The following is a 24,655-nucleotide window of genomic DNA, read 5'->3' on the forward strand; positions in this document are numbered from 1 at the left end:
TAGCCCTGCTAGTGATCATTATAGACAAGGGCCTTTTAAAAAAATCAATCTTATTTGAGTATGGCAAACCATCCTCTTTTTAGCAGTATAATAAACTGTGTTCTAAAAATCTTATACTGTATAAACATTACAGGTCCAAATATTATTAAAACTCAAAGTGATCTCCAAGCGCAAATGAAAATATAAACAGATTTAAATGTCTAATGTTTAACATTCTATTCACCAAAGAATATGAACTGAAAGCTCAAGTCTCAGACAATACAGAATATTTTCAGTGGCTGATAATTTTAAAATTACAAACAGAAAACAATCAATTAGCAAACTTACGCTGAATATGAATGAACTGTTTGGGCTGTTTAAACTCCCCTTTGTACAAGCGATTGTAATAGTTGACGTTGCTCTCTGCCTCAGGAACTGGAATGACCATGCTTTCTTTTTTTTCTCTAAATACTTGCTGTGCTGAAATAGCTCTCTGTAAGTGATGTTCCTGGAAAACGTAAAGTAGGCAACATAAGTTGTGTTAGTAATATTAACTCGATGCATAATTCTATTTAAAAGTTACTTTGTTAATTAAATGCAAAAATCAATTATGAATAGTTCCCCTTTGCTGAACCATACTTTTTTCTACACACCCAAGAAAGCATTACCATCATCCTTCCTTAATGCCTGCAGCTTACTGTCAGTACCACAACTTTATAGCAATTTTAAAAAGTAGAATTCTTAAAGGATACACACACACACACACACACACACACACACACACACACACACACGGTTTATAATAAGTCTATACCCTGTGTGCTAAATAAAGGTATTTGTCACCACTACCAGATTAAGGAAAAAATATTCAAGTCATAGGAAATAAGTTTGTATTATAAATTTTAAGTATCTTCTACACTTAAAACTGAATAATTAAAATAAAGATGAGTCCAACAAATCATATAATAACCATGGCAGGAAATATTTAATAAATATTAAACAAAAAGTTCTTATAAAACTTATGTAGGTTCTGGTCACTTTTCATCAACAGCCCCTGAAATGTCCTAATACACTTATTCCCCTTAGAGCAGCTTTATCTTTTTTTTTTTTTTATTGGATGTTTTATTTACATTTCCTATGTTGTCCCCTTACCCCATCCCCCACCCACCCCGGAACCCCCAATCCCCTCACCCCTCCTCCTTCTTCTCTGTGGATGTAACCTCTATCTACTCCCCCCCACTCCCACCTCCCCACCCTCAAAATTCCCACCCCCTGGGGCATCCAGCCTTCATGAGGTCAAGGTTCTCTTCTTCCACCTATGCCCAGCAGGGCCCTCCACTCTTACATATTCAGCTGAAGCCCTGGATCCCTCCCTAAGTGCTCCCAGGCTGGTGGTTTAGACCCTGGGAGCTGTGGTTGGTTGGTATTGTTGCTCTCCTCATGGTGCCGCAAATCCTTTCAGCTCCTTCAGTCTTCACTCTAACTCCTCTATTGAGAAACCCATGATCAGTTCAATGGCTAGTTGTGAGCATCTGCCTCTGAATATGTCAGACTCTTGAAGACCTCTGAGGAGACATCCATATCAGGCTCTTATCAGCATGCACTTCCTGACTTCCACATCAGCTTTATCTTTTAGACAGTAAGCCAGATCATGCCATTCTCACAAAGATCCCCTTTGGATCAGTAAAAGGTTAAATTCCTCAATGGTGTTTAAGGCTCTGTATCTCTCAACATCTCAACCTCTCACCTTTTGCTCTAACCACAATGTTTCTTCCTGTTTTGAAGTTGTATCCAAATACCCTACTTTTGAAAGTATCCACATAGCCTACTTTTGAATTTCTTTAGTTTCATCTATCAGAAAAGTCTTCCTAGTATTTCCTTGTCCATCATTTCTTGAGAGACCTTCTTTTCCTCCACACCATTAGTTACATATGATACATTAAAAGTCTCACTTGTCCATCTACCTGCTAAGCATAAGTATGCTCAAAGGGGGCTACTAGTTCTGTTCCTTCTGTAAATTTTTACATCTCTAAATTGCACAAAACAGTAATAAAAGCTAATAAATATGTATTTAATACGTTAAATCTACTAGAGTCCTAGTATTTTAGAGAATGAAAAATATACTGCCCACAAAGAAACTGAGGTGTAAATATGCTTAGTAACCAACTTATCATGGTCACACAATTCTAAGTGATAAAGCATATGTGAACTTGGCTACATATGTGCAAAGCCAAATTCTTAATTATGTCATTTATACAATTTTAATTTTTGAAGTTCTATAAAGCCTAAGAACTTAGATAGTAATTTCATTCACGCCTTTGGTGTAGGGATCTCCCAGCAACAGCCACACTCACAACCACAGCCCCACAATGTTGTTGATAACTATGAATGTGACTCAATATGAAACCACAGACTTACTTAAACCATTATGAGATTTTTTTGTTAATTTAATATTTGAGTGGTTCTCAACCATGACCTTTGTGAACACCATCATAATGTCATGCAAAATAAATATGTTATGTTCTCACAATCTGTATGTATACATGGCTTCAGTCTGCAGGTGATGTGCACCTTTTTGGTGTCACATTCCAAGCACAATCCAATTTACACCATCAGACATAACACGTGCTCCTAGTAGCTTGGTAAGTGAGATGCAGCAATTATCAATAATGTTTTAGTCTATCATTGTAAGCAATAGTTACTTCATGTCACTCAAAAGTTACAGATGACTATGAGCTACCATGTAGGTGATGGGCATGGAATCCAGTTCCACTACAAGAGCAGGTGTTCTTAATCGCTGAGCTCCTCCGACTCATTTGTTTTTTTTAATACAATGTCAAATACACCACCAACTTTTATGCTTTAAAAATAACAGCAAAATCTTTGCTAACTAAAAGCTTTTTAGCTGTATTTTTAAAATATTTTAAATTATATTTTAAAATCGTTTTAATATCAGAACAGCAATTTTAAATAAAAATATCAGAAGACACTCAATGGAGAAAGAATGTTATCTTATAAATGTTTTGGTCACATATGTGTACATTATTATCACTCATAATCAAAATTTCTAAAGACTTCCAATACCATAAATGTTCTGAGAAGATCTTACTGCTTATAATAAAATTAATCTAGAGCCTTCAAGAGATTAGAGATTATCAAATAGTAATATAAATTGCTATCTTGTCTGTAGTATCCTCAGCAATGAACAAACAGTATCCTACTTCTAAATAACAAGGTCTATAGGACCCATGTTTAGAACAGCACATTTAAAGTGAAATCTAGCCATACACTTTTTCCTTCCTAGGAAATCAAACTCTAGGCCCTATGAATCATCCTCATCCTTCTAAGTCCTCTTTTAAGTTCTTTTTATCATTTCTCAAATTCATATACCTTTCTATTATAAGTCCCTCAGACTCGCAGGTATTTGTTTGTGTATCTATTTAGGGCTATTATGCTCACAGTGTTCCTCCATCATACTGGAATAAAGGAAGGTAGGTTACCTACCACCAACTACTGTCTCATTTTCTAAGCTTCATCAACAAACCTCATTCTATCAGCATGTCTCTCCCCAAGCATGCTCCCCAAAAATCACACCTCCTACCATTCTTCTGCATCCTCCTGTCTACCTTCATCTTTCAAAATCCTGGTCCTCTCCTGAAGACAAACAACTTCTACTTTCCACTCCTGATTATACATCTCCAGTCTGTTATTAACAGTTTGTTCCTCGATTTTATGAAAAGCTTCAGCTTATCAACCTTTGCATTTCCCTATCAGACTTATTCATTGCCCTCATTCTTTATCCAGGTCTGGAATATACTGTTGAGACTATTCATCTTCTCTCCATTCTTCTGGTATTCCATTCTACGTAAAAGCATTGATCAATAACTCAATATTATATAACTTGAAGCTCTACTGATGCCTTTCACATATATTCAAGTATTTATACACATAGCACACATACATGCAAAAAATGGCCTTCAAGATACAGGAAGTGCATTAGGCTAATACAAAAATCAGCTGATGCTACAATAGATAAATTTAAAAATTATCAGTCATCCATCCTTTCAACATGTTTAAGTGTACCTGTTAGACTTTGATATTATCTTGTCACTTGAAATTTTAGAGTGAATGAGCACAGTCACTGCTATTAAGAAGCTTATTTGGTAGAAGAGAAATGCTCAAGTATGCAATCATGTTTGAACCTGACAAGTATCTTTTCTCAATTAGTCAAACCACTGTTTCTGGACAACAGGAAAAGATGCCCAAAGAATGTAAATCTAATTTGAGACTTTTAGGAAGACTGACGATTTGACAAAGCAATAAAAGAAATAATCCAGGCAGCAAAACCAACATGAAAAAAATGGACAAAGTCCCATCAACAAACGGAAGGCTGCTTAGGACAGGATTAGTTGTGTTCCCACACTTTCAACTGACTTTCCTTTACAGGGTAGGACCCAAGCTCACTGATTAGATTTTCTCATATATTAATAACTAGTACTGTGCTATAAACTTAGAACATATTAGTGGTAGAATTTTAGTCAACTGAACAATTGTAAGAATCACATAAAAACAACACAAATAGTATTCAGGAACTAAGAAGCAAGGCCTTGGATAAGTTAATTTCTAATACTTAAGGCTGGCCATAGAAAGTATGACACAACAGGCGATGCCTCCCATTCAGTTACAAAGTGTTTTCTAGTTCTTAGAGATCATCTACAATAACAACAATCTTGAGAATCAAACAAGTTCTATTCTTAGATAAATTACACATATCTTAGAAAATCAAATTTCAGGACTCTGGTTCCAGTGTTGTTTGACTAGTCTATCCTCACAGGACAAGGGCATTCACTTGTTAAAGTAGAGATGAGAAACCATGCTCTTATAATACTAACAGTCTGCAGACTTGGGTAATAAGAATCTGAGTTGAATAGCATCACGTTTTACAATCCAGATTCTTCTAATATAAATGTCACTTTCCTCCAAGTACAAAACACTTTAAAGTATTAATATAATCAAGTTTTAAAGTATTAAAACTATCAAAACACTTTAATACATGATTTCATGCTAATTCCTAACAAAAAATAAGAAATTTATTTAATCTGGTGAAGAAAATGCCTCCTACTTGAAATCACTCATTCACTAATCTCCAATTCTAAATAAAAAATTTTAAAGTAGATCAGAAATTATTCTATTAGCAGAGTTGACAGATGACAGAGCTGTAGCCAGAAATTAAAAAGCAAGACTTACGACACTCTCCTATTTTAACTTGAGAGGCCAAAATTGTTTCTAAAAATAAATGCTCAGCTATCATTTCCTTCATCAGATTTTGAGGCTGTGTCTCAATAAGGGGGCCAGGACAGCTGGTGAGATGGCTCAGTGGTCAAGGGCACTTAAGAGCTCTTACAGAGGACCCACATGTGCACACAACCATGTGTAACTCTAGTTCCAGAAGATTCAATGCCCTCTTTGAGTTTTGTGGGCACCAGACTTACATGTGGTGTACATACATATACTTGGGCAAAACACTCATACACATAAAATAAATTGTTAAAAAATTGTTTTAACAATCAGAACAGGCATAACAGAGTTTCTAGAGGCCTGTCCTTCAGGTAATGATCATAATCAGTCTCAGATTTTAAACAGCAAAAGGGCACCTCCTAGAAGTAGATACTGAAATTCTGTCTTTTGAGGACAGAGGGATTAACAGGGGTAATGTCAGGTTCTTGTTATATGTGTATTATACTTTAGTTGGTTACTTGGTCATTCAAAGTAATTAAAGTCGTAGCACTACCTGATCTTCCCTTTAAAGGGGCATCCCTGGAGCCTTAGAGATGGTTCAGCAGGTAAAGGGGTCTGATAACAGGCTTGATGATCTGAATTTGATATCTAGAACCTACATGGTAGAAAAAGAAATATCTGCTCCCAAAAGTTGTTCTCTGACCTCTACCAGCAAGCTGTACACACACACACACACACACACACACACACACACACACACACACTTTTCTCAATAAACTCTAATTTAAAAAAATTTTTTAAAAAGTATATATGCTGGAGTAGCTCAGAGAGTACATCACCAGCATATCATATCAAGGCACCTCTTAACCCAGGCACTAACCAACAGGCCTGCCATTCCATCCCTGGGGCTTAGAAGTTCAAGGTTATCCAAGTCTGAGCTACCTACTGACCTACATGAAACCCTGTTCCAATCTACAGAAAAGTTAAAAAGGCTGGTGAGATGGTTCAGTATAAGGTACATAGCTTTGGCACCAAACCTGATGACCTCACTCTGAATCCACATGAACGTGGAAAGTGAGAACCAATTTCAAAGTTATTTTCTGACTTTCACAATAAGACTATGTAATATGTACTCATATACACATACCATAAACATATAATAAGTAAAATTTAAAGATAAAACTGGCTATTACTATAATTATACCTATTTTGTGTTTTTATAGAGATTATTATAGATTTTTCCCCTAGTAAAACATGGAATTACATATAAGCTATGAAAAGCAAACAAATTAAGTAATTTATGACTTTTAGTCATATAGGTACCACAATCTATTTTTTCCTTTTGGGAAAGTATTACTGAGGTTCTATGGCCATCCAATAGAAATCAGGACTGAAATGTAAGTCCTGTTGACTCTTAGAATACTCACAGCCTAACTTGTCGGCTTTCAGAATTTACTCATTGAATGAATGGAAGGAGCTACACATTAAGTCAAAGGTTATCTGTCACAGTTTTAAAACTCCACAGGCAACACCGTCAACTAAAAGCAACTAACTGACAGGCCACTTATACTTTGCTATTATAAAGTTACTAGTAGAAAACTAAACATCTTATAAACCTCAAAGAAAAAGGAAACAGATGATCAAGTACCAGGCCCTAAAGCAAAATTCTGGAAACTAAAATACTCATGCAGAAGACCACAGGACACAAACTCCTATAAAGAGGGGACAAAAAAAAAAAAAAAAAAAACAAGCCTATCTGACCTACAGAAGATCAGACAACAGCAATTTTGAAATACTAGTAAGAGCTGGAATTTTTTTTAAAAGCCATAATTAAAAAAAAATACATATACAATGGGAAAAGTTGAGTCTACAAAAATGAAAATGAGAGAACAAAACTTAGTAAATCTATTCAATAATTTAAAACCCAGAAAGCATCATCCAACTCTACCTATACTGATGTTATTCCTATACTATACTACCTATACTCTTGTTATTCCTGGGATGAAGGTATAAAAAAAAAAAGGAAAAAAAAAGACCAATCTTAATTAAATCCAGCTCTATCACATATAATGACATTTTGGGCAATGACTGACTGTATAATAACAGTGACCCAGATCACTCTCTAGTTAAAAAAAAAAAAAACCTACCATTAAACACCTTCATTTTCGTAACATTCTACAAAATATGTAAAACTGTATTCCCAAAACCAGGATGTGGTGGCCTATACCTATAAATAATCCCAGAAATCAGGAGGTAGAGCAGGAGGATCCAGTGTTTGAGTATAGTCTGGACAACACAGCAAAAATTGTCTCAAAATAACGACCCAGACCTGGGAATATGGGCGCATGCTAATGATGGTAATACTTAGGAGGCAGAAGCAGAAGGACCTGAAGTTCAAGGTCAGCCTGGACTATACAGCAAGACCCTGGCTTTAAAGACTAATACAAATAAAATTGAACAACAAACCAGATTCCAGGCAATCTTAAAATTAAGAACTACAAAATTACATATTAAATAAGGCTTCTTACTGGGGAGCAAAATGGAGGGAGAGTATGCCCCAAACCATGCTCCTCCAAATAAGAGTGAGACATCATGGTCCAAAGAGCCTTCAGAACCCACCTCAAAGCTTATAGTTCCCCAGACAAGCAAACTGACAAGAAAGAGATGCCATTTCAAGCATTCCTTCAAGTCAGCATAGCTGAGTGTCTGTGGGGAGGAGAGTGTGTGGTGGTGGGGGAGCATGTGGAACATTTTCTTGAGTGCTGATAGTGGAGACCATAGGCCACTGTGGGAGGTTCGACCCTAGGAAGTTGGTTCTGTGTATAATGAGGAAGACAGCTGAGGCTAGCTAGAAGAAGCTGGTAAGCAGTCTCCATTGTCTCTGCTTGAGTTCCTTCCTTGGCTTCCCTAGATGACTGAATGTAACCCTTAAACTGAAATAAACATCTTCCCCAATAAGTTGGTTCGAGTCAGAATATTTCATCACAGCAACAGAAAAGTAAACTTGAACAAACATCAAAAGAACCTTGGTGCATTAGTAAAACAAAACAAAACAAAACACCTGAATTGAAGACTTAAGAGACTCAATTAGAGGTTTAACCAACCAGAACAATCTATGAACTCAGGAGACAGATTACAGGAAACTACTAAGGAGACAGATTACATGAAACTATTAAGAGGGGGAAATGCAGAAATGAATGAAGGTACAGAAAATCTAATCCTAATGGGACACAACTGAGTGGGAAAATACACATTTTAAAGGAAATTAAGGAAGAAGCAGGAAAGAGAAAGCACAACAAGGACCTTATTTGAAGAAATAATGGCCAAAAGCCTTCTGTATCTGGTAACTTTCAAGAAGCTCAGAGGACAAGGACAAGCCAAAGGAACTGTGAGGCTGTCAAAAGCTGTTAAAACTGTTGTGGAAATCATACAGCTCATTAAAGTATTTAGAATGGTTTACTGTATAACATAATGAATGTTGCTTACTTTTTTTTACGAAAGACATAACCAAAATAATAGAATTTTTTAAAAAGGAGCAAAAAAGACTAGAAAATTTAAATGTTTAAGTATTACAAACTTTCAATAACCCATCCATACATGAAATTTCCCAGATAGGAACTTTGTCTACTTGATAAAAAGACAAGCAACCATGAAAACTCCCCTCTCACATTGCACTGTGACCAACACCAGTACAAGGCAAATACCTCTGCTCTCATTTCTAATCACCACTGTACTTGAGTTTCCAATTAGTGTAAATAACAGCATGCAGATTAAAAAACAGGAATAATATCTTGTATATAATATCTTGTATATAACATAATATATAATGTAATATCTTGTATATAAGGAATATCTTGTATATAACATAATCATGACTCAGGTGTGGTGATTACAGTGGTATAATCATTATTAAATCACAGAACTGTTCAGAAAGTAAGCACATTGTATTGTGTTCGGTATACTCTATAAACTTCAATATCTAGAAAAAAACCTACGAAGTGAACAAAACAAAGATGGAAGCAAGTTATGTATGTTCTGGTAGCATAATATTACCTTAATAAACTTTTAACAGTTATTATTTATATAATCATTATAGCTGGAAATGACTAGAGTTTCCAGTTTACTTTAGCAATTTACTTAATAAACTGTTACACTGCCATTTAACACTTTTTGAAAAAAATGTAAGGGCTTTTTCTTTGAGACAAGGTCTTACCATGTAGCCACAGCTGGTCTAGAACTTGCTATGTAGACAGGCTGAAACTGAACTTACTAGATCCTTCTGCCTCTGCCTCCTGAGTACACATCTTAATTTAAGGACTTTTAAAAAGTGACTATACATTAAGTAGGAAAGACAGGAAACCAAGTCACATACTCAAGATTATCTCATACGTAGTAATGTAAAGAGATTGATAGATGACAATACACATGGATAAAGTATTAAAAAGAAACAGAAAAAGAGGAAAGGCCTGAAAGAAGATGTGTTCAAATATCAGGCACTGTAATTGGTTCCTAGTGCCCTCCTCTAAGTCTTTTCAAGTTCTTTACAATTGTCTCAAAGGACAGGTGTTACAGAAGCAGCCAACACCAATAAAACCATTTGTAACTAAGACCACTATATGACAGACAGACAGACAGACAGACGGACGGATGGACGGACAGACCGACAGACAGACACATACACACATATACACACACATATGAATGAAATAAGTATATAAAGATAAATTTATGGTGATCTGAGCAAGAAATGTGGCATCCAGGCTCAACCATCTGTACACTTGGTCCCCAGTTGCCAGTGCTGTTTAGGGGAGGATGTGGTAGGTAGAGCCATGCTGAAGAACATATATCACTGGAGCAAGCTTTGAGAGTTCAGAGCCTCACCCCACTTCCACCTCACCTCACTCTCCACTTCCAGTTTGTAGATGAGGATGTACTCGTTCAGCTTCCAGTTTCAGCCACATATTGTTATGCCTCCCCAGGCATTGAGAACTCCACTTCTGGAATCCTAAGGCCCAAACCCTGTTCTTGTATAAGTTGTCTTGGTCATGGTGCTTTATCACAGCAACAGAAAAGTAACTAAAACAGGAACTGACACCAGAAGAGTGGGCTATTGCTGCGAAGAACTCGATCATGCTGTTTCCTGAAGGAATGTGGAAGACTCTGGAAGTATGGACTTAGCAAATGGTGTAAGGAACGTTTAGAGAGCTATTCTAGTAGGAGTCTGGAAGCTAGCAAGGCTGAGGGAAATTCTGGTGGTAGAACTCCTGCTGAGAGATTTCAGAGGGGAAAAATATTAATAACTGGGGTAGAAGCCATGTATATGGTATGTTGCCCAAGAATCTGGAAGCCTTCTGTCCTTGTCCTAAGAACTTTTCTGAGGCAAAAATTAAAAAATAATTTCTTTGGCAGAGGAAATTTCCCAAGAACAGTTATTACTAATAGCTCTTATGCAGATTTTCAATAAATACAACATGTGGAACAAAAAGAAATACAAATTGTACAGTTTGGAGAGAAAAGGTGCAGTAGGAACTTAATTTAATGTTACAACAGAAGACAGGTGCAGAGAAACTGTAACACTAAGGAGACTCAGGGCTTTAAAAAGAGGCCTATTCGACACTGGAACAGGGAAAACACACCCTCTGGGCAAGACTCCACCCAGCCAAGCTTCCAACTTGTAAAGTGTCTAAGAATTTTGCTCCTAGAAAATAACAGCATACTGAAACGCCTGCTAATATGACCCAAGAGGACAAGAGTCCATCCCATCTCCAGAAATATAAAAGACTTAAGAGGGAGGAAACCATGGACTCTTCCTCTGTGATTTCAGAGAGCTAAAGCCAGGCAACATGTGGGAGTTCTGGAGCTGCTGAGAGGAGGCCCTGAAAGATCATTGCTCGAAGCCATGAAAGTTGCAGTGGAGATTCCAGTGTGTTGAAAATACAGAGCCATGAGACATCTGTCTGCCAAGGAGAGCTAACATATAGGAGTTAAACCAGTCCAAGAAATCTCCAAGGCAACATGGGCTACACAGTGAGCCCATTTCAAAAATTCATTTTAAAAGGATATAGAATATTTTAGTAAACATAATACAAATTTAAATGGTTACTTACAAGGAATGAAGTCACAAAAATTCTAAGACACAATGGCATTAAATTAAAAATTGATAATATTATGAACCCATTAAATATTCAGTAACCAAATAACACTCTTTAACTGTGGACCAAAGAGAAAAAGAAAGGAGAACTGGCAAATATTGTGAATTAAAAAAAAAATTAAAACAAGAACCAGTGAGCTGTTTAGAGAGTATAAGCATTTCATGCCAATCCTGACAAGCTGCATTCAACTCCCAAGACCTGTAACATAGAAGAAAATAAGCAACTCGCACAAGTTGTCCTTTGACCTCCATACTTGTTCATGCCTATATATGCACACAAACACACACACAATATAATTAAATTAAAAATGTAAAATATCAACAAAGCAACACTTATGAAGAAAAAAAAAGACATTGGGCTAAAGTTTAGTAGGAGAACACTGGGCTAGCAATGTGTAAGGTCCTGGAAGCAAGTCGGAAAAGAGAGTAGGAAAAGAACAAATTAAATGCAAAGTAAGCAAAAGAAAAAGAAATAATCAAGACAAATGAGGAAATCGGTTAAACAGAAACCAAAAAAATACATGAAAGAAAACACAGATAACTCCTTCCAGAGTCTTCCCACCTACCTAACTTTACCTCCATTTCCCCTCTCTCTTTAGAAAATAGGCAGACAAACACAACTAAAATTGAGGGAAAGCTCACCAGAAATAACATACAAACAACTCAGAAAAACAAAAACCACAAAAATACCATTGTTTGTCTTGAGTTGGCCATCTACTGTTAAATGTGGGGTCTACTCTTAAGTGTGACTAATACACACAGTGAAATTCCATTGACTAAAACTAATTTTTCCTTTGTGAGTGTCAACTGGAGATAGTTTATAGGTTAGGGCTGGGAGCCCATGTCCACATCCCCTCTCAGAGCTGGGACCTGGTCTGTCTGGAGCCTGTGTAGGCCCTGTGCATCCATCCTACAGTGTCTGGGTGAGTTCTTTGATGTCATACATAGCCTCTGGCTCTCAGATCTTTCCACCTCCTCTTCACAAAGATCCCAGAGCCCCGAGGGAAGGGGCTTGATGAAAACATCTCTTTTAGGACCGAGTGCTCCAAAATCTTTCACTCTGCACATTGTCAAGTTGTGGATCTCTATGTTAGTTCACAGACAGATCTTGAAAGAAACAAATTGCTAAAGCTTACTCAGGAAGACACAGATAACCTGAGTAACCCTGCAAGCACTGGCATGTTCAAAATATACTATTAAAACCCACAAAAAGAAAACCCATGGACAAAGGCTTTACTGGAGGATGTCTTCAAATAAATAGCTAAAGTGAAAACAATGCAACTCTATCCAAATTTTGCAAAACTATAAAGAGAAGGGACTGTCCCCAATTCATTCTATGGAACAGTATTTCTCTAATACTAAAATGAGAAAAAAAAAACTTTGGGAAAAAAAAATTATACTAAATATCTCCTACATATGTAATCACTCAAAACAAAAAATTGAGCAAATAGAATCCAATAGTGTACTGAAATACTATTACACAAATAAATGGAGTTTAGCTCAAGAACGTTAAGAGTTAAGCTGGTTATGGTAGTAAATATAGCAGAAGGGAGGGAAGGAGAAAATAAACTAATCTGAATGGATCTGAAAAGATCATTCATTCTCCACTCGTTTGAGACTCATCAGACAACCTGCCACACTCTTAGAACTGTCTTATATCACTTGCTATGCAGCTCTGAAGTCTTAAAATTATTAAGTTCTGGCCTACAAAGTCCTCATTCCAATATCAGGATGAGTGGGATTCTCAGCTTTGTATTTCAACCAAATTCTAATTCTAATATCTAAAATCTCAGAATCTACCTTTCTTTCTTAATTATTTTCTATTATTTGTTTGTTTGTCTGAAGACAAGTTGTCACTATTGTAGCACTATTGTAGGCTGTCCTCAAAGTCATAGAGATGCACCTGCACCTGCCTCTGTCTCCCAAGTGCTGGGATTAAGGATATACATAGACCATCACAGCCAGCTTGAATGTTCCTTTTCACTTAGCACATGTTTCAACAGTATAATCTTGAATTCTAATCACATTTATTATTTTTTATCGAAGAATCTGCTGTAGCCCAGTGGTAAAGCACCAACCTAGTATAGTTTAATCTCCAAAGTTTTTGTGCAGGGTGTGTACCATATTAAAATGTCATAACCAACCCAATCTTTAAGTTTTCTATTTACAAATGTCATTTAGAGAATTCAGACTTAGTAAGAGTGATTTCCAGTTCAGACTAAGCACATCCTGGATAATCAGTATTTTGAAAATAAGAAAATTCAATCCCAGCTCTCAAACATTTATAAGCAACAGGATGATCTGACAGGTCATATTTCAACACTCTAATATGAACTTCAGAGTCTCTAATTCAGCACATCTGGGATGGAGTTAGACAATTCATACCCCTAACAAGTTCTCACAAGATAATGATGTTGGGGGTTGAATACTACACTCTGAGAACCATCTGTTTAAGTACCTGCTTAAGGCAGTACAACTCATAGATTGTGGTCCTCTATAATCTCAAAATTTTACAGTAAACATCCGAAAACTTAAAGCAATTTGGCAATAATTTGGTGCAACCAATACTTTAATAAAATATTTGGTTTTGTATTTTTCTAGCTCTCTTACTTTTCTAGTAACATATTCTTATTTTACTTGACAAATAGCTATGCAGTGAAAGAAATAAAATTATTAAAATTAATGTTTATTAAGAAACATTCTTCAAGCCAGATAGTAGTGAAACACACCTTTAATCCCAGAACTCAGAAGGCAGACAGAGGTAGAAGGAGCTCTATGAGGCCAACCTGGCTGGCAAATCGAGTTCCAGGACAGGCAAGGATGCACTGAGAAACCCTGTCTTAAAAATACAACAAACAAACAAAACAAGCAAAACTGTTCTTTAAAATAATGAGATATATCTGAAGAATATACACCTCTCTGGTATTTTTAAACATACACTTCCTTTGAAGGTCACTAATTTTGCCACCTTTGCCGGTGGTAGTGGTGCACACCTTTAGTCCCAGCACCCAGGAGGCAGAGGCAGGTGGATCTCTGAATTCAAGGCCAACCTGGTCTACAAAGTGAGTTCCTGGACAGCCAGGGCTACACAGAGAAACCCTGTCTCGAAAAACAAAAACAAAAACAACAACAACAACAACAAAAAGTAAGAAGGAAGAAAAACAAGTTTTAGCTTGAAATATTAAACTTCCTGTTCTTTCTGTTAATGTATATTTAAGGATGTTTACCAAACAAACTAAGTGTCCATTTGGAATAAATTTCCTTTAGATTGAAAAACAAAGTAGAGACTTTTTTCTGTCCTAAAAACCAGCTGAGGTGTATTTTAAGTGACTTAGAACTGACATGTCCACAGCTTCTCTTTTTACTGTAATTACTTAGGAGGTATATGAAGGCAAGGTGGAGTAAGGGACTTTAATTCAGTGTGTTACATTATAAGGACAAATGGAAAACTGGAAGCCATCTCAACTGTGTGGAAATATCATAAACTTTACTATTTGACTTACAGATCAATGTCTGAAAAACTCATTGTAAGTTACTTTAACATTAACTTGCTCCATTTGATAAAGTAACAAATATTGGCCTTTTATTTCTGTATTTAACTGCTGGGTTTCTGAAACCTTGTTTTGAATCATGTATTTGCTAATGTTAGTTAAGAATATAATCTTCAACATCAACTCTACCTTAGGAAGGTAACACAAACCATCCATGGCCTTTAGTCTATAATCATTTACTCAACAGAGAAATGAGCAGAAGATTCAAGGCAGCAGGCAAGTAACTTACTGACATTTAGCTGTTAAAAAAAAAATGACTTACTGACAGTTAATTTTTTTATTTATCCTTATTTCTCAAATTATCTTTCATTACTATTATACCAGGGTCGATAACCTCATACAGTATTTTAAGAACTACATTTTAAAACAACCAAGAATCAAGGTTTGGGGAGATGGCTCAGTGGGCCAGTGCTGAACAAACATGAAGGCATGAATTTGGACCCTCAGTATCCTACACAAAAGCCAGTTGTGGTCATGTGTGCCTATAACTACCCTGGGACAGGTAAAGAGATGGAGACAGAAGAATCATCCCTACTAACCTAACCAAAATATAGGGAGCTCCAAAACCAATGAGATATCCTGAGGGGTTAAGGTGGAGATGCCTGACACTTTTCACTGGCTTCCACATAGGTTCAGGCACACTTACAGATACCTACCACAACCCCCACCCCCACTCCCAACATACATCCACACATAAATATCCAAGAACTGTATTTTTGTGTGGTAATTTGAGTAAGAATGGCTCCCATGGGCTCAAATATTTGAATATTTAGCTCACAGTTGATAGACTGTTTAGGAAAGGTATGGCCTTGTTGGAGTTGTGTCACTGGTGGTCGGTTTTGAGGTTTCAAAAGTCCACAATAAGCCCAGTCTTGCTCTGCAAATTGTGGATCAGATGTAAGCTCCCAGCTACGTCCCTGCTCCAATACCATGCCTGCCTGCCACCATGCTTCCCACCATGATGGAAATAGAATAACATTCTGAAACTGTAAACAAGCCTCCAATTAAACTTGTAAGTGTTCTAAGTTGCCTTGGTCATGATGTCTCTTTACAGCAATAGAATCGTAACTAAGACTCAATGACTGTATTTAAAGAAAGATAAAGAATGTAAGGTACAGCTAGCAGCCTGCCAACTCATCAGGTGTGAAGGTCTGAAAATCTCCTATAGGCTTGTAAGTCTCAATACCACCCTCACCCCTACTCCCTGATAGAACTGTTTGCGAAGGATTAGGAGGTTAGGACCTCCTGGAATGCCCAGAAATGCCCTGGTGATCTGAGATCCTGTCAAGTTGAGAACCTTAACCACAATATTCTCCATTATCAATATTATATCATATTTTTTTAACTAACAAGTATCTTACAACTATCTGCAAACCAAAATGTGTTAAAAGCCTTCTTCATGTGCTCTATAGCAGAAACAAACAAACAAAAAAACCCAAACCAATCAAACAAACAAACATGAAAAGTTCTGTTCCCCAAAGATTCTCAAATCCTAAAGAGCACTGAAACAACCTAAGGAATCTTTAAAGATAAAATAATGATTAATAATAATAAATTACATGTAAAAGTTCACATTTTGATTCTCTAACCTTAGGATGGGACCTGGTGTTTAACATTTTAAATATTCTCCCAGATAAGACCAAATCAAAATCTCAAACTTTTGTGTAACAAGGTTTTCAACTATATAAACATCTAAAAATGTAATGTTATGGTAGAACCTCTATGGAAAACAGCTTGAGAGCATGTTTTATTTATAATAAAAGTCCACACTGTATATAAAACTACCATTACCTGAAGCCATTTCACTACAGGCATTTAGTTACTAAAAGCCATTATTCTCACAGTGACTTTATATGTAAACAGCCGAATGTCACCTAACAGGTAAATGGCTACTGTACAACAGTTATAAAAGGAATACTATTCAGCAATAAAAAAGGATGAAGCTTCCTTTCAAAAGTGAGAAGACTTTTTAAAAACAGTTGTCTCACTATGTATCATTGGCAGGTCTGTAACTACCAATTTGTGAGCTTCCTGCCTCTGTCTCCTGAGTATTGGTATTACAGGTTTATATGGCCACATCCAGTAAGATCTCAAAAATAATTAAATTCAGAATAACAATAAGCTAGAGAGGATTAAATGTATATTATGTTCCATTTATACAAAACTCCAGAAAGTATTATCATTAATCTCCAATTACAGGAAGACTGCTGCTTATGTAAAACTCAAGGTAGTAGAGTGCAGAACACTTATGTCCATTATCATGACTGTGGAAATAGTTTTGCAGGTGTACACAAACACCAACACTATCCAATTACATAACATAGTATGCATAGTGTGTCAAGTATACATAATACAAGAAGTCTGTCTTTTAAGGGGTTGAGAATGGTAGATGGTTGACTCTGAGCATCATTTAGAATTTTAGTTCTAAGTTACCACTAAACACATGTATTGTAGAGCAAAGCAGACAGTGATGATCCAGGTGTCTGTTGCCACGTATCAGAAGAGAAACCACAATCTGGACAGTCCAACTGTAATTAATAACTATAGCTATGAACTTTGTATTATAACATAAAATTGTAGTGGATATCTTTGCAGATATTTGTTCCATTCTTTAAATTCCTGTTCTCTCCCACAGACTGAATAGCCATCAACCAAGCTGATTAATCAAAGTCACAGTTAACTGAACCAGACTAGATATGTAACCTCAACTAGCTAACCATATTTTATCTCTCAGTAACTTAGAAAAATGAATTATAGAAGCTTTGGGATGGCCATCTTTGGTCAAGAAGATGTCCAAGATCCTTTGTAAAGAATTAAGAGAAAACACTACTTGACGCCTAGTGTTTGAGAAGCATAAGTAAACTATCTCTCCTAATAGGCAGAGATCTAACTCAACAACCCAAGGGAATCGATGCACCTAGCACAATTACATAATTTAGTAATGTTGTAGAGTATGAAATTAACAATAGAAACCAATAGCTTGGGCTAAAGAGATGGATCAATGGTTAAGAGCACTTGTTACTCCTACAGAGAACCTGGGGCTGGTTCAGAACACCTATATCAGGTGGCTCATAATTGTCTGTAACTGTCATTCCAGGGAATGTCCTTTTCTGGTTTCTAAGGGCATCAGGACCACACAGGGTGCACATACGTATGCAGGTACTCATATGTTATACATATATATCAACATAAACATTTCTGAAAGCCAAAAAAAATTAATAGCTTTTGTAAACACAATGATAATAGAAGGGAATATTGAAATGGTATTTACAATAAAAACCACATAAAACTACTATAAATAAGCTCAACAGCAACAACAAAAAATCATTATGAAAAGTATTCCTCAAAGATAAACAGACTTCAGCAAATGAGAGTACCCATAAATGTATCAATTCTCTGTAAGTTGATTTACCAATGTATGGTGAATCCTAACAAACATACCAACATTATTTTCTGGGTTTTTGGCAAAATAATTATAAAGTTCACATAAAAAAAAAAAGCAATGGCACCTAGGAAATCAGAGAAATCTAATCTAAGAAAACAGAGCAGTGAGAGAACAGTGAGTAATCCTATAAGAGATGAAATAACTGATAGCACGTAATGATGAAATTATAAAACAATTAACAATTAAGGCAGTAAACATTCTGCTCAATAGAGCCAAAGAGAAAGTTAGAAGTTAGGCATGAGAGAGAAGTTCTGGCATATAATTCTAACCCCAACTTCAGAAGACTGACACATGGGCAGCACAAGAACCCTATCTCAAGATAATCAAAAGGCCCCAATACCTAAGAAACTTTGGAGAAAAGATAACTGTGTTTTTATTTTAAACAACTGGATATCCATTTGGATGAGGGAAGCTTATTATAACTTAGGGGCTTAGGATGTGACTCAATGGTAGAGAACGAAGTCTAGCATAAACAAAACCTTGGGTTTGACAGTACAAACAAACAATAGCATATACTAGAAGAAATCATGGAAATTTCATAATAAAGATTAAAGTAATTAATAACCAAAGGGAGAGATCTTTTAACTTCAATTACATAACAGAAATATTTTATTAAAAACTGAACTTACTGACTGCATGTCAATATTCTGTTAAAATATAACTCATAGTAGAGTCGTCTTTGAACCACCACCTGGTTACTCTATACCAGTGCCACAGAGCCCATAGGGTTTAATGAACATGAGTTCATAATGAGCATGAACATTTTAGTTCCTTTGTTTTTGAGTACCACTATTCATTCCAAGCTCAGGTTAGAGCAATGATCCAACTACGACCTGTCTTATTCCTACATCATCTATGTCCTAGGCTTCAGTGACAAGACCACACAGACGCAACCAAAGAGATTCATTTCTCAAATTTTTCAATCTAACAGAAATAGGTAAAAACCAAAACAAAGTGTTTGTTCTCCTCTCATATTCATATATAGAATACTGTAGTAGTACCCAATTAAATACTTAGTTGATTCCGTTGGTGTTGTGTTCCTCACCATCCATCCTAATGCTCTGGGTTCCAGAATGAAAGACACATGCACAACCTTTATATTTTGATATGCCTAAAACAGCTCAATGGTTGGACCATTTCCTAACCTCCATGTGGCTAATCCATCTCCCTCCAATATTCCTGAGTTATTACTTACTAAATTCTATATTCCACCTCTGTTGGCCTGGACCCAGTTGGGCCCTCTTGGGCTGCTATCCCAATTCCTACATGGTGGCTATGCTCTCAGTACAGCACCTTCTCAGGCGTGGTGTCTTAGTTTTTAATTGGGTACTACAAAAGGATACTTATATAGAAAAAGGCAAAGACAGCAAGCAGTACATTCGCCTCAAAACCCAACCATGGACTTCTGAAGGAAGCAGAGATTTAGGTATCTATGTTTTGCTTCCATACTTTTCTGGCATCTTTTCACATATTTAATATTGTTAAGATAGAGAAGTAGTTACAGAATGCACAAACTTAACCTGGAAATTCAAAAGGATACAAGTGGAAAACTCCACACCTATAGTACACAATGTGGAAGTTAACAAAAGTGATATGCCATCATAAACAAAATAAAGATTATAAACCATATGATCAATTCAACAGAACAGGGCATTTAAGAAAATTCAAGAGTATAGAGGAATTTTAATCCAGCAACATGGCTACTCTAGCTAAAATACAGATGAACTTTTAATCCCAGGAGTCAGAGGTAAGTAGATCTCTAAATTCAAGGCCAGACTGGTACAAAGCCATCTACAACAGCTACCAAAGAGGATGGGAGGAAGGGGCACAGAACTAAATGTCTAGGACTGGATATGTAAGGAAAGAAAAACACCTCTCCAGTAAGAATCATAAAACACTGATAAAGAAACTATAGAGAATAAAGAAACATAGAATGGAATCCTGCAGTATGTTTGTGTGTGTGTGTGTGTATGTATGTGTATGCGTGTGTGTGTATACACACACACACACATATTTTACATATGTATATATATATGAATGAAGCTGGAAAGATGGTTCAATAGTTACCACATACTGCTCCTGCTGAGACCCTGAGTTTGGTTTCCAGAACTCATGGTGGGCGGCTCACAACTGCCTGTAATTCCAGCTCCAGGAGATACAAGAAATCTTCTGGCCTTTTAAGGGACCTCTACATATATGGCATATGTAGACACATGCACATGAATAAAAAAAGAAAAGAAAAAAAGAAACATGGGGGTGGGGAGTGAGGGGAGGGGACAGACTATCTAAGATCTCAAAATTGGGTCCCTAGACAGATGGCATCGAGATCTTAAACTGATAGTCAATCTTCATTGTCAACTTGACTGGATTTAGTATCACTATGAAAACATGCCTATAAGTTTGCCTACATGCTTTCAGAAAGGTTTGAGTAGAGAAGTTTCCACCCTGAATGTGGGCTGCACTATCCCATGAAAAAAAGGAGAAGCATACTTGAACACTAGCATTCCTCTGTGCTTCCTGGCTACTGTCACAATGGAACCAGTCACCTCACTCCTGCTGTCTGCTGTCTTTGCTACCAGAGTGGACTGCATCTCTCCGTAAATTATGAATCAAAAATGAACCCTTCCCTTCATAGATTATTTTTGTAAATTATTTTGTCACAACAGGAAGAAAAGTAACTGATACACTTGGAAATATCTTAAAAATGAAAACTCTTAAGCTCCATACTAGATCTACTGATTGAGATACTGGAACTACAAACCCCAGAAGTCTCTTCCAAACCTTCCAAATAATCTGGTAAATGTTAACATTGGAGGAACACTGAACTAAACCATCTACAGTACTCTGGAGGTATTATGGAAGACCTTACAAGTCCTGCTAAGTAGCTAATCTATCTCACATGACCTATCAACCAAGTACTATACATGATGAGTCCTGTTCTCAGTCTATAATCAGTCACTGTCCTTTATCATAAAGTAAATAACAATGAATGTATCTCCTATGTAACAGGCAAGCTGCGATGTTTCTTATGACATCTTCTCATAACCCTTTTTCCCCAGGAATCACAGATCCCCAAACTATTCACAGAGAATAACTGAAGGAGCTACAGAACGGCTGAGAAAACAGTCCTCTCTTAACTTCCCTGACCTCAAGCAAAGCTAACATTTCCTGTGGTTTTACTAATGTAGTCAATAGTGAGAAGTAGTACTAGCAATACCAACAGAAATCATATATTTTTTTCATGCCATGTTACAATGTTACTTGTCAAAATATTGTTTATACCCATCACTACTTCAAATTTAACACAATCAGATCAAACTCTGCACCCTGTTTTAAAGTTAATATCATTTTGACTGTCTTCCAATATAACTTTTCTCTTACTTTTTCCCCCTCAGACAGGGTTTCTCTGTGTAGCCCAGAGCAGGAACTCACTTTGTAGACCAGCCTAGCCTTGAACTCAAAAATCTACCTGCCTCTGCCTCCCAAGTGCTGAAATTAAAGGCATGCGACACCTCTGTGGACTTTCTCTGATTTTGCAGATTAAGGTATTATCAGACTGCCAAGAGAATTCATAACCCCAAAAAGCTGACAATCCCTAGATAAAGGTCCTCATATCAAGTGTTACAGCCTCCATTTGGAAACAGAGAGGAATCATTTCCTAATTATCCAAACTGGAATGCTACCAGAAATTACGTAGCAGGGGGCAGATGTAAACATTTCTCATTTTGCCTGCAATAGTCCTGTTATCATTCACTACAGCTTGAGTTGCTAATAATCTTCCAGCTAAAATACCACAAGAATAAAACTGGCACGGCTACACTCACCAATTACCTTGTTTTCTAAATGTGTTAACCCTGAAGCTCACTGGTATACCAGACTGTCTGCGTCCACTCTTCTTGTGTACACCAACCCCTGAGGAGGCTGGCATCACACAAATCTATTTTCTCTCATGACTATGCATTTATCCAATCTTTAAAATAAAAATCAACAAAAAAAAATAAAATAAAAAAAAATAAAAATCAACTCTGAAAAACAAATATAATAATCTATTACTTTAAAACCCAATTACTGCTTTAAAAGTGGCTAAAAGTTTTGTTCTTTTTGCCAGTAATTTTAACTTTTAATTTAAGTCAATTTGACTCTTAATTACTCTGCCACAAAACAGAAAAGAGAAAAATGTACATATTAACTTGCTAGTGCATTAAAGCTAAAGCTTTTAAAAATAAAAATATTTTCAACTGGCAAGATAAAGAAAAAAATGGGAAACTATGAAAGAATGTTTTGGGGATACTTCATATTTTATTCTTCCCATTCTTTTACACTGTATCACTGAAAATTGTTCGGCAATAATAGTTATCAAATGGCATATATGGCAGATTCAAATCAAAACTATGCTTTGAGAGGCTGAGGAGATGTCTCAGTAGTTAAGAGCACCTGTTAGCCTTAAGATGGACTAGGGCTCGGTTCCTAGCACCCACATGGCAGGTCACTACCATCTGTAACTCCAGGTACAGAGGATCAGACACTCTTTTCTGGTCTTTGGGGGCACAAAGCATGTACCCAGTTTACTTAAATACAGGCAAGCAAGACACTCATATAGATTTAATAAAAATAAATAAATCTTAACCAAAAGTACTTTTGAGATGGTTATTACTTCCTTTGTCCATGGAGAGGCAAAGGCCAAGGTTATTTCGTCCAAGTAACAGTACTATTAACTACCACTTGTGAGATTCTTGGTCAACCAAAAGCTTTACACCCTTCGCCCAGGAGGGCAGTGGTGAGGAGATGATGCACTGACAAGTAAAAACAACAGGCTGACGCTCACAATGTAGCCATCTGATTTCAACACTATACTCGCTTAAGGGAAAAAGAGACCTAAAAATTTAGATAAGTAAAAGAAATGCTGCTGAGGAAAAACTGAAAGTGACTACCATTTACTTGCACAATTTTAAATCCACAAAGTCCAGTCTGTGAACGGTGAGGTAGGCAAATTTGAAACTGGGTTTGTTCCATTTATATATAGTACAGGCAAGGCACATATAATCAAAGACTAACTTTAAGACAAAGTCTGATAATTGTAAGAGAACTTCTGCCATCTGTATTGGTTTCCTTAGTAACTTATTCCTATCAGCCATTCCTCCTCTGCTGGCCCTACTATCCATTATTCTTTCTTCATTTCCACTCTACTTAAAATGAAGATGCAAGGATACATGCAGTCATACAACCAAACTTAACCAGGTAGCTGTGAGTGCAGTTAATACCTATATTATAAACCTTCCATCATTTAAAGTAAAAAGGGACATTAAGTTCCTGCTCGATATCCTGCTTGTGTTAGGTATTACATTAAACAAACATAATAACTTTCTTATGCCCATTAGTCTAGTTGGGAAAATGTATACTCATTCTCTCCTTTCATACACAACATTCATACTCATACAGTTCTACACAGAAACCCAAAAGACACAAGAAAGCTGACTAAAACAGTTAATAGTGATGAGTAATAGCAATAAGATAGTGCAAGAAAATCAAAGCAACAAGACAGTCAAAATATAGACTAGATTGCTCTATCCCTTTATCTAAGGACAAAAAGGTATCAGACAGTGAATAAACATAATCGATTCTCATATAAAAAGAACTCCATGTCAAGACAAGGAATGGCTACAAGAACTACAGACTTCAGTCTTTAAAGGAGCAACCCAATACCTAGGGCCATATTTGTTCTCTTCATCTAGTTATGTCTGGACTGTTAGAATGAAAACTTGCTATGCAAGCCATTTTTACAGGCAAAAGTCATCTAAAGGTCAGTCTAATTCTATTTCAGAAATGAGGAAATTAAGGGCCAAGAAGGCTAAATAAGTTCTTTGAAGCCACAGAAACTTATACAATTCTGCAAAGTATGAAGGATTTGCTTTCTTTAAACACATTTTAGAGATTTTTTTTTATCCTAATCTCATTAAAACCCTTTCAAGTTCATGGTTTGTAAAAGTAAATACATGAATTCACTACAGTTCAAACCGTGGATCTTAAAAAAATTAATCTACCTAACTGTTCCATACACAAAGCAGTAACTGTCTGGTCGACTTCCTGCCTATGAGTAGACCACCTCTGTAACTACCAGGCTTAAAGATAAAAGCTTCATGCACGTCTCACAGAAATCACACTCCACATCCCAAAAATCTGAAATTTTAAACTGAGAGAAATTTAGCAGTGATAAAAATAGTAGGGCTAGTGAAATAAATAGCTAGGGAGGTAAAGGTACTTGCTGCTAAGCCTAATGATCTTGAGTTCAAC

At 36.4% G+C, this 24,655-nt stretch overlaps 1 protein-coding gene across 2 annotated transcripts in view; it reads right to left on the minus strand.

Moving 5' to 3' along the window:
• Epc2 (enhancer of polycomb homolog 2) overlaps window positions 1-24,655 on the minus strand; it is a 93,013-nt gene that overhangs the window by 63,642 nt on the left and 4,716 nt on the right. For both annotated transcript variants that reach the window (XM_028769286.1, XM_028769287.1), the window contains exon 2: window positions 328-487. In XM_028769286.1, the coding sequence (XP_028625119.1) occupies window positions 328-487 (160 nt within the window). The remainder of the gene's footprint in view (window positions 1-327; window positions 488-24,655) is intronic.

The sequence above is a fragment of the Grammomys surdaster genome, unplaced genomic scaffold (assembly GCF_004785775.1).
Source record: "Grammomys surdaster isolate TR1022 unplaced genomic scaffold, NIH_TR_1.0 191, whole genome shotgun sequence".
Classification (NCBI taxonomy): Eukaryota; Metazoa; Chordata; class Mammalia; order Rodentia; family Muridae; genus Grammomys; species Grammomys surdaster.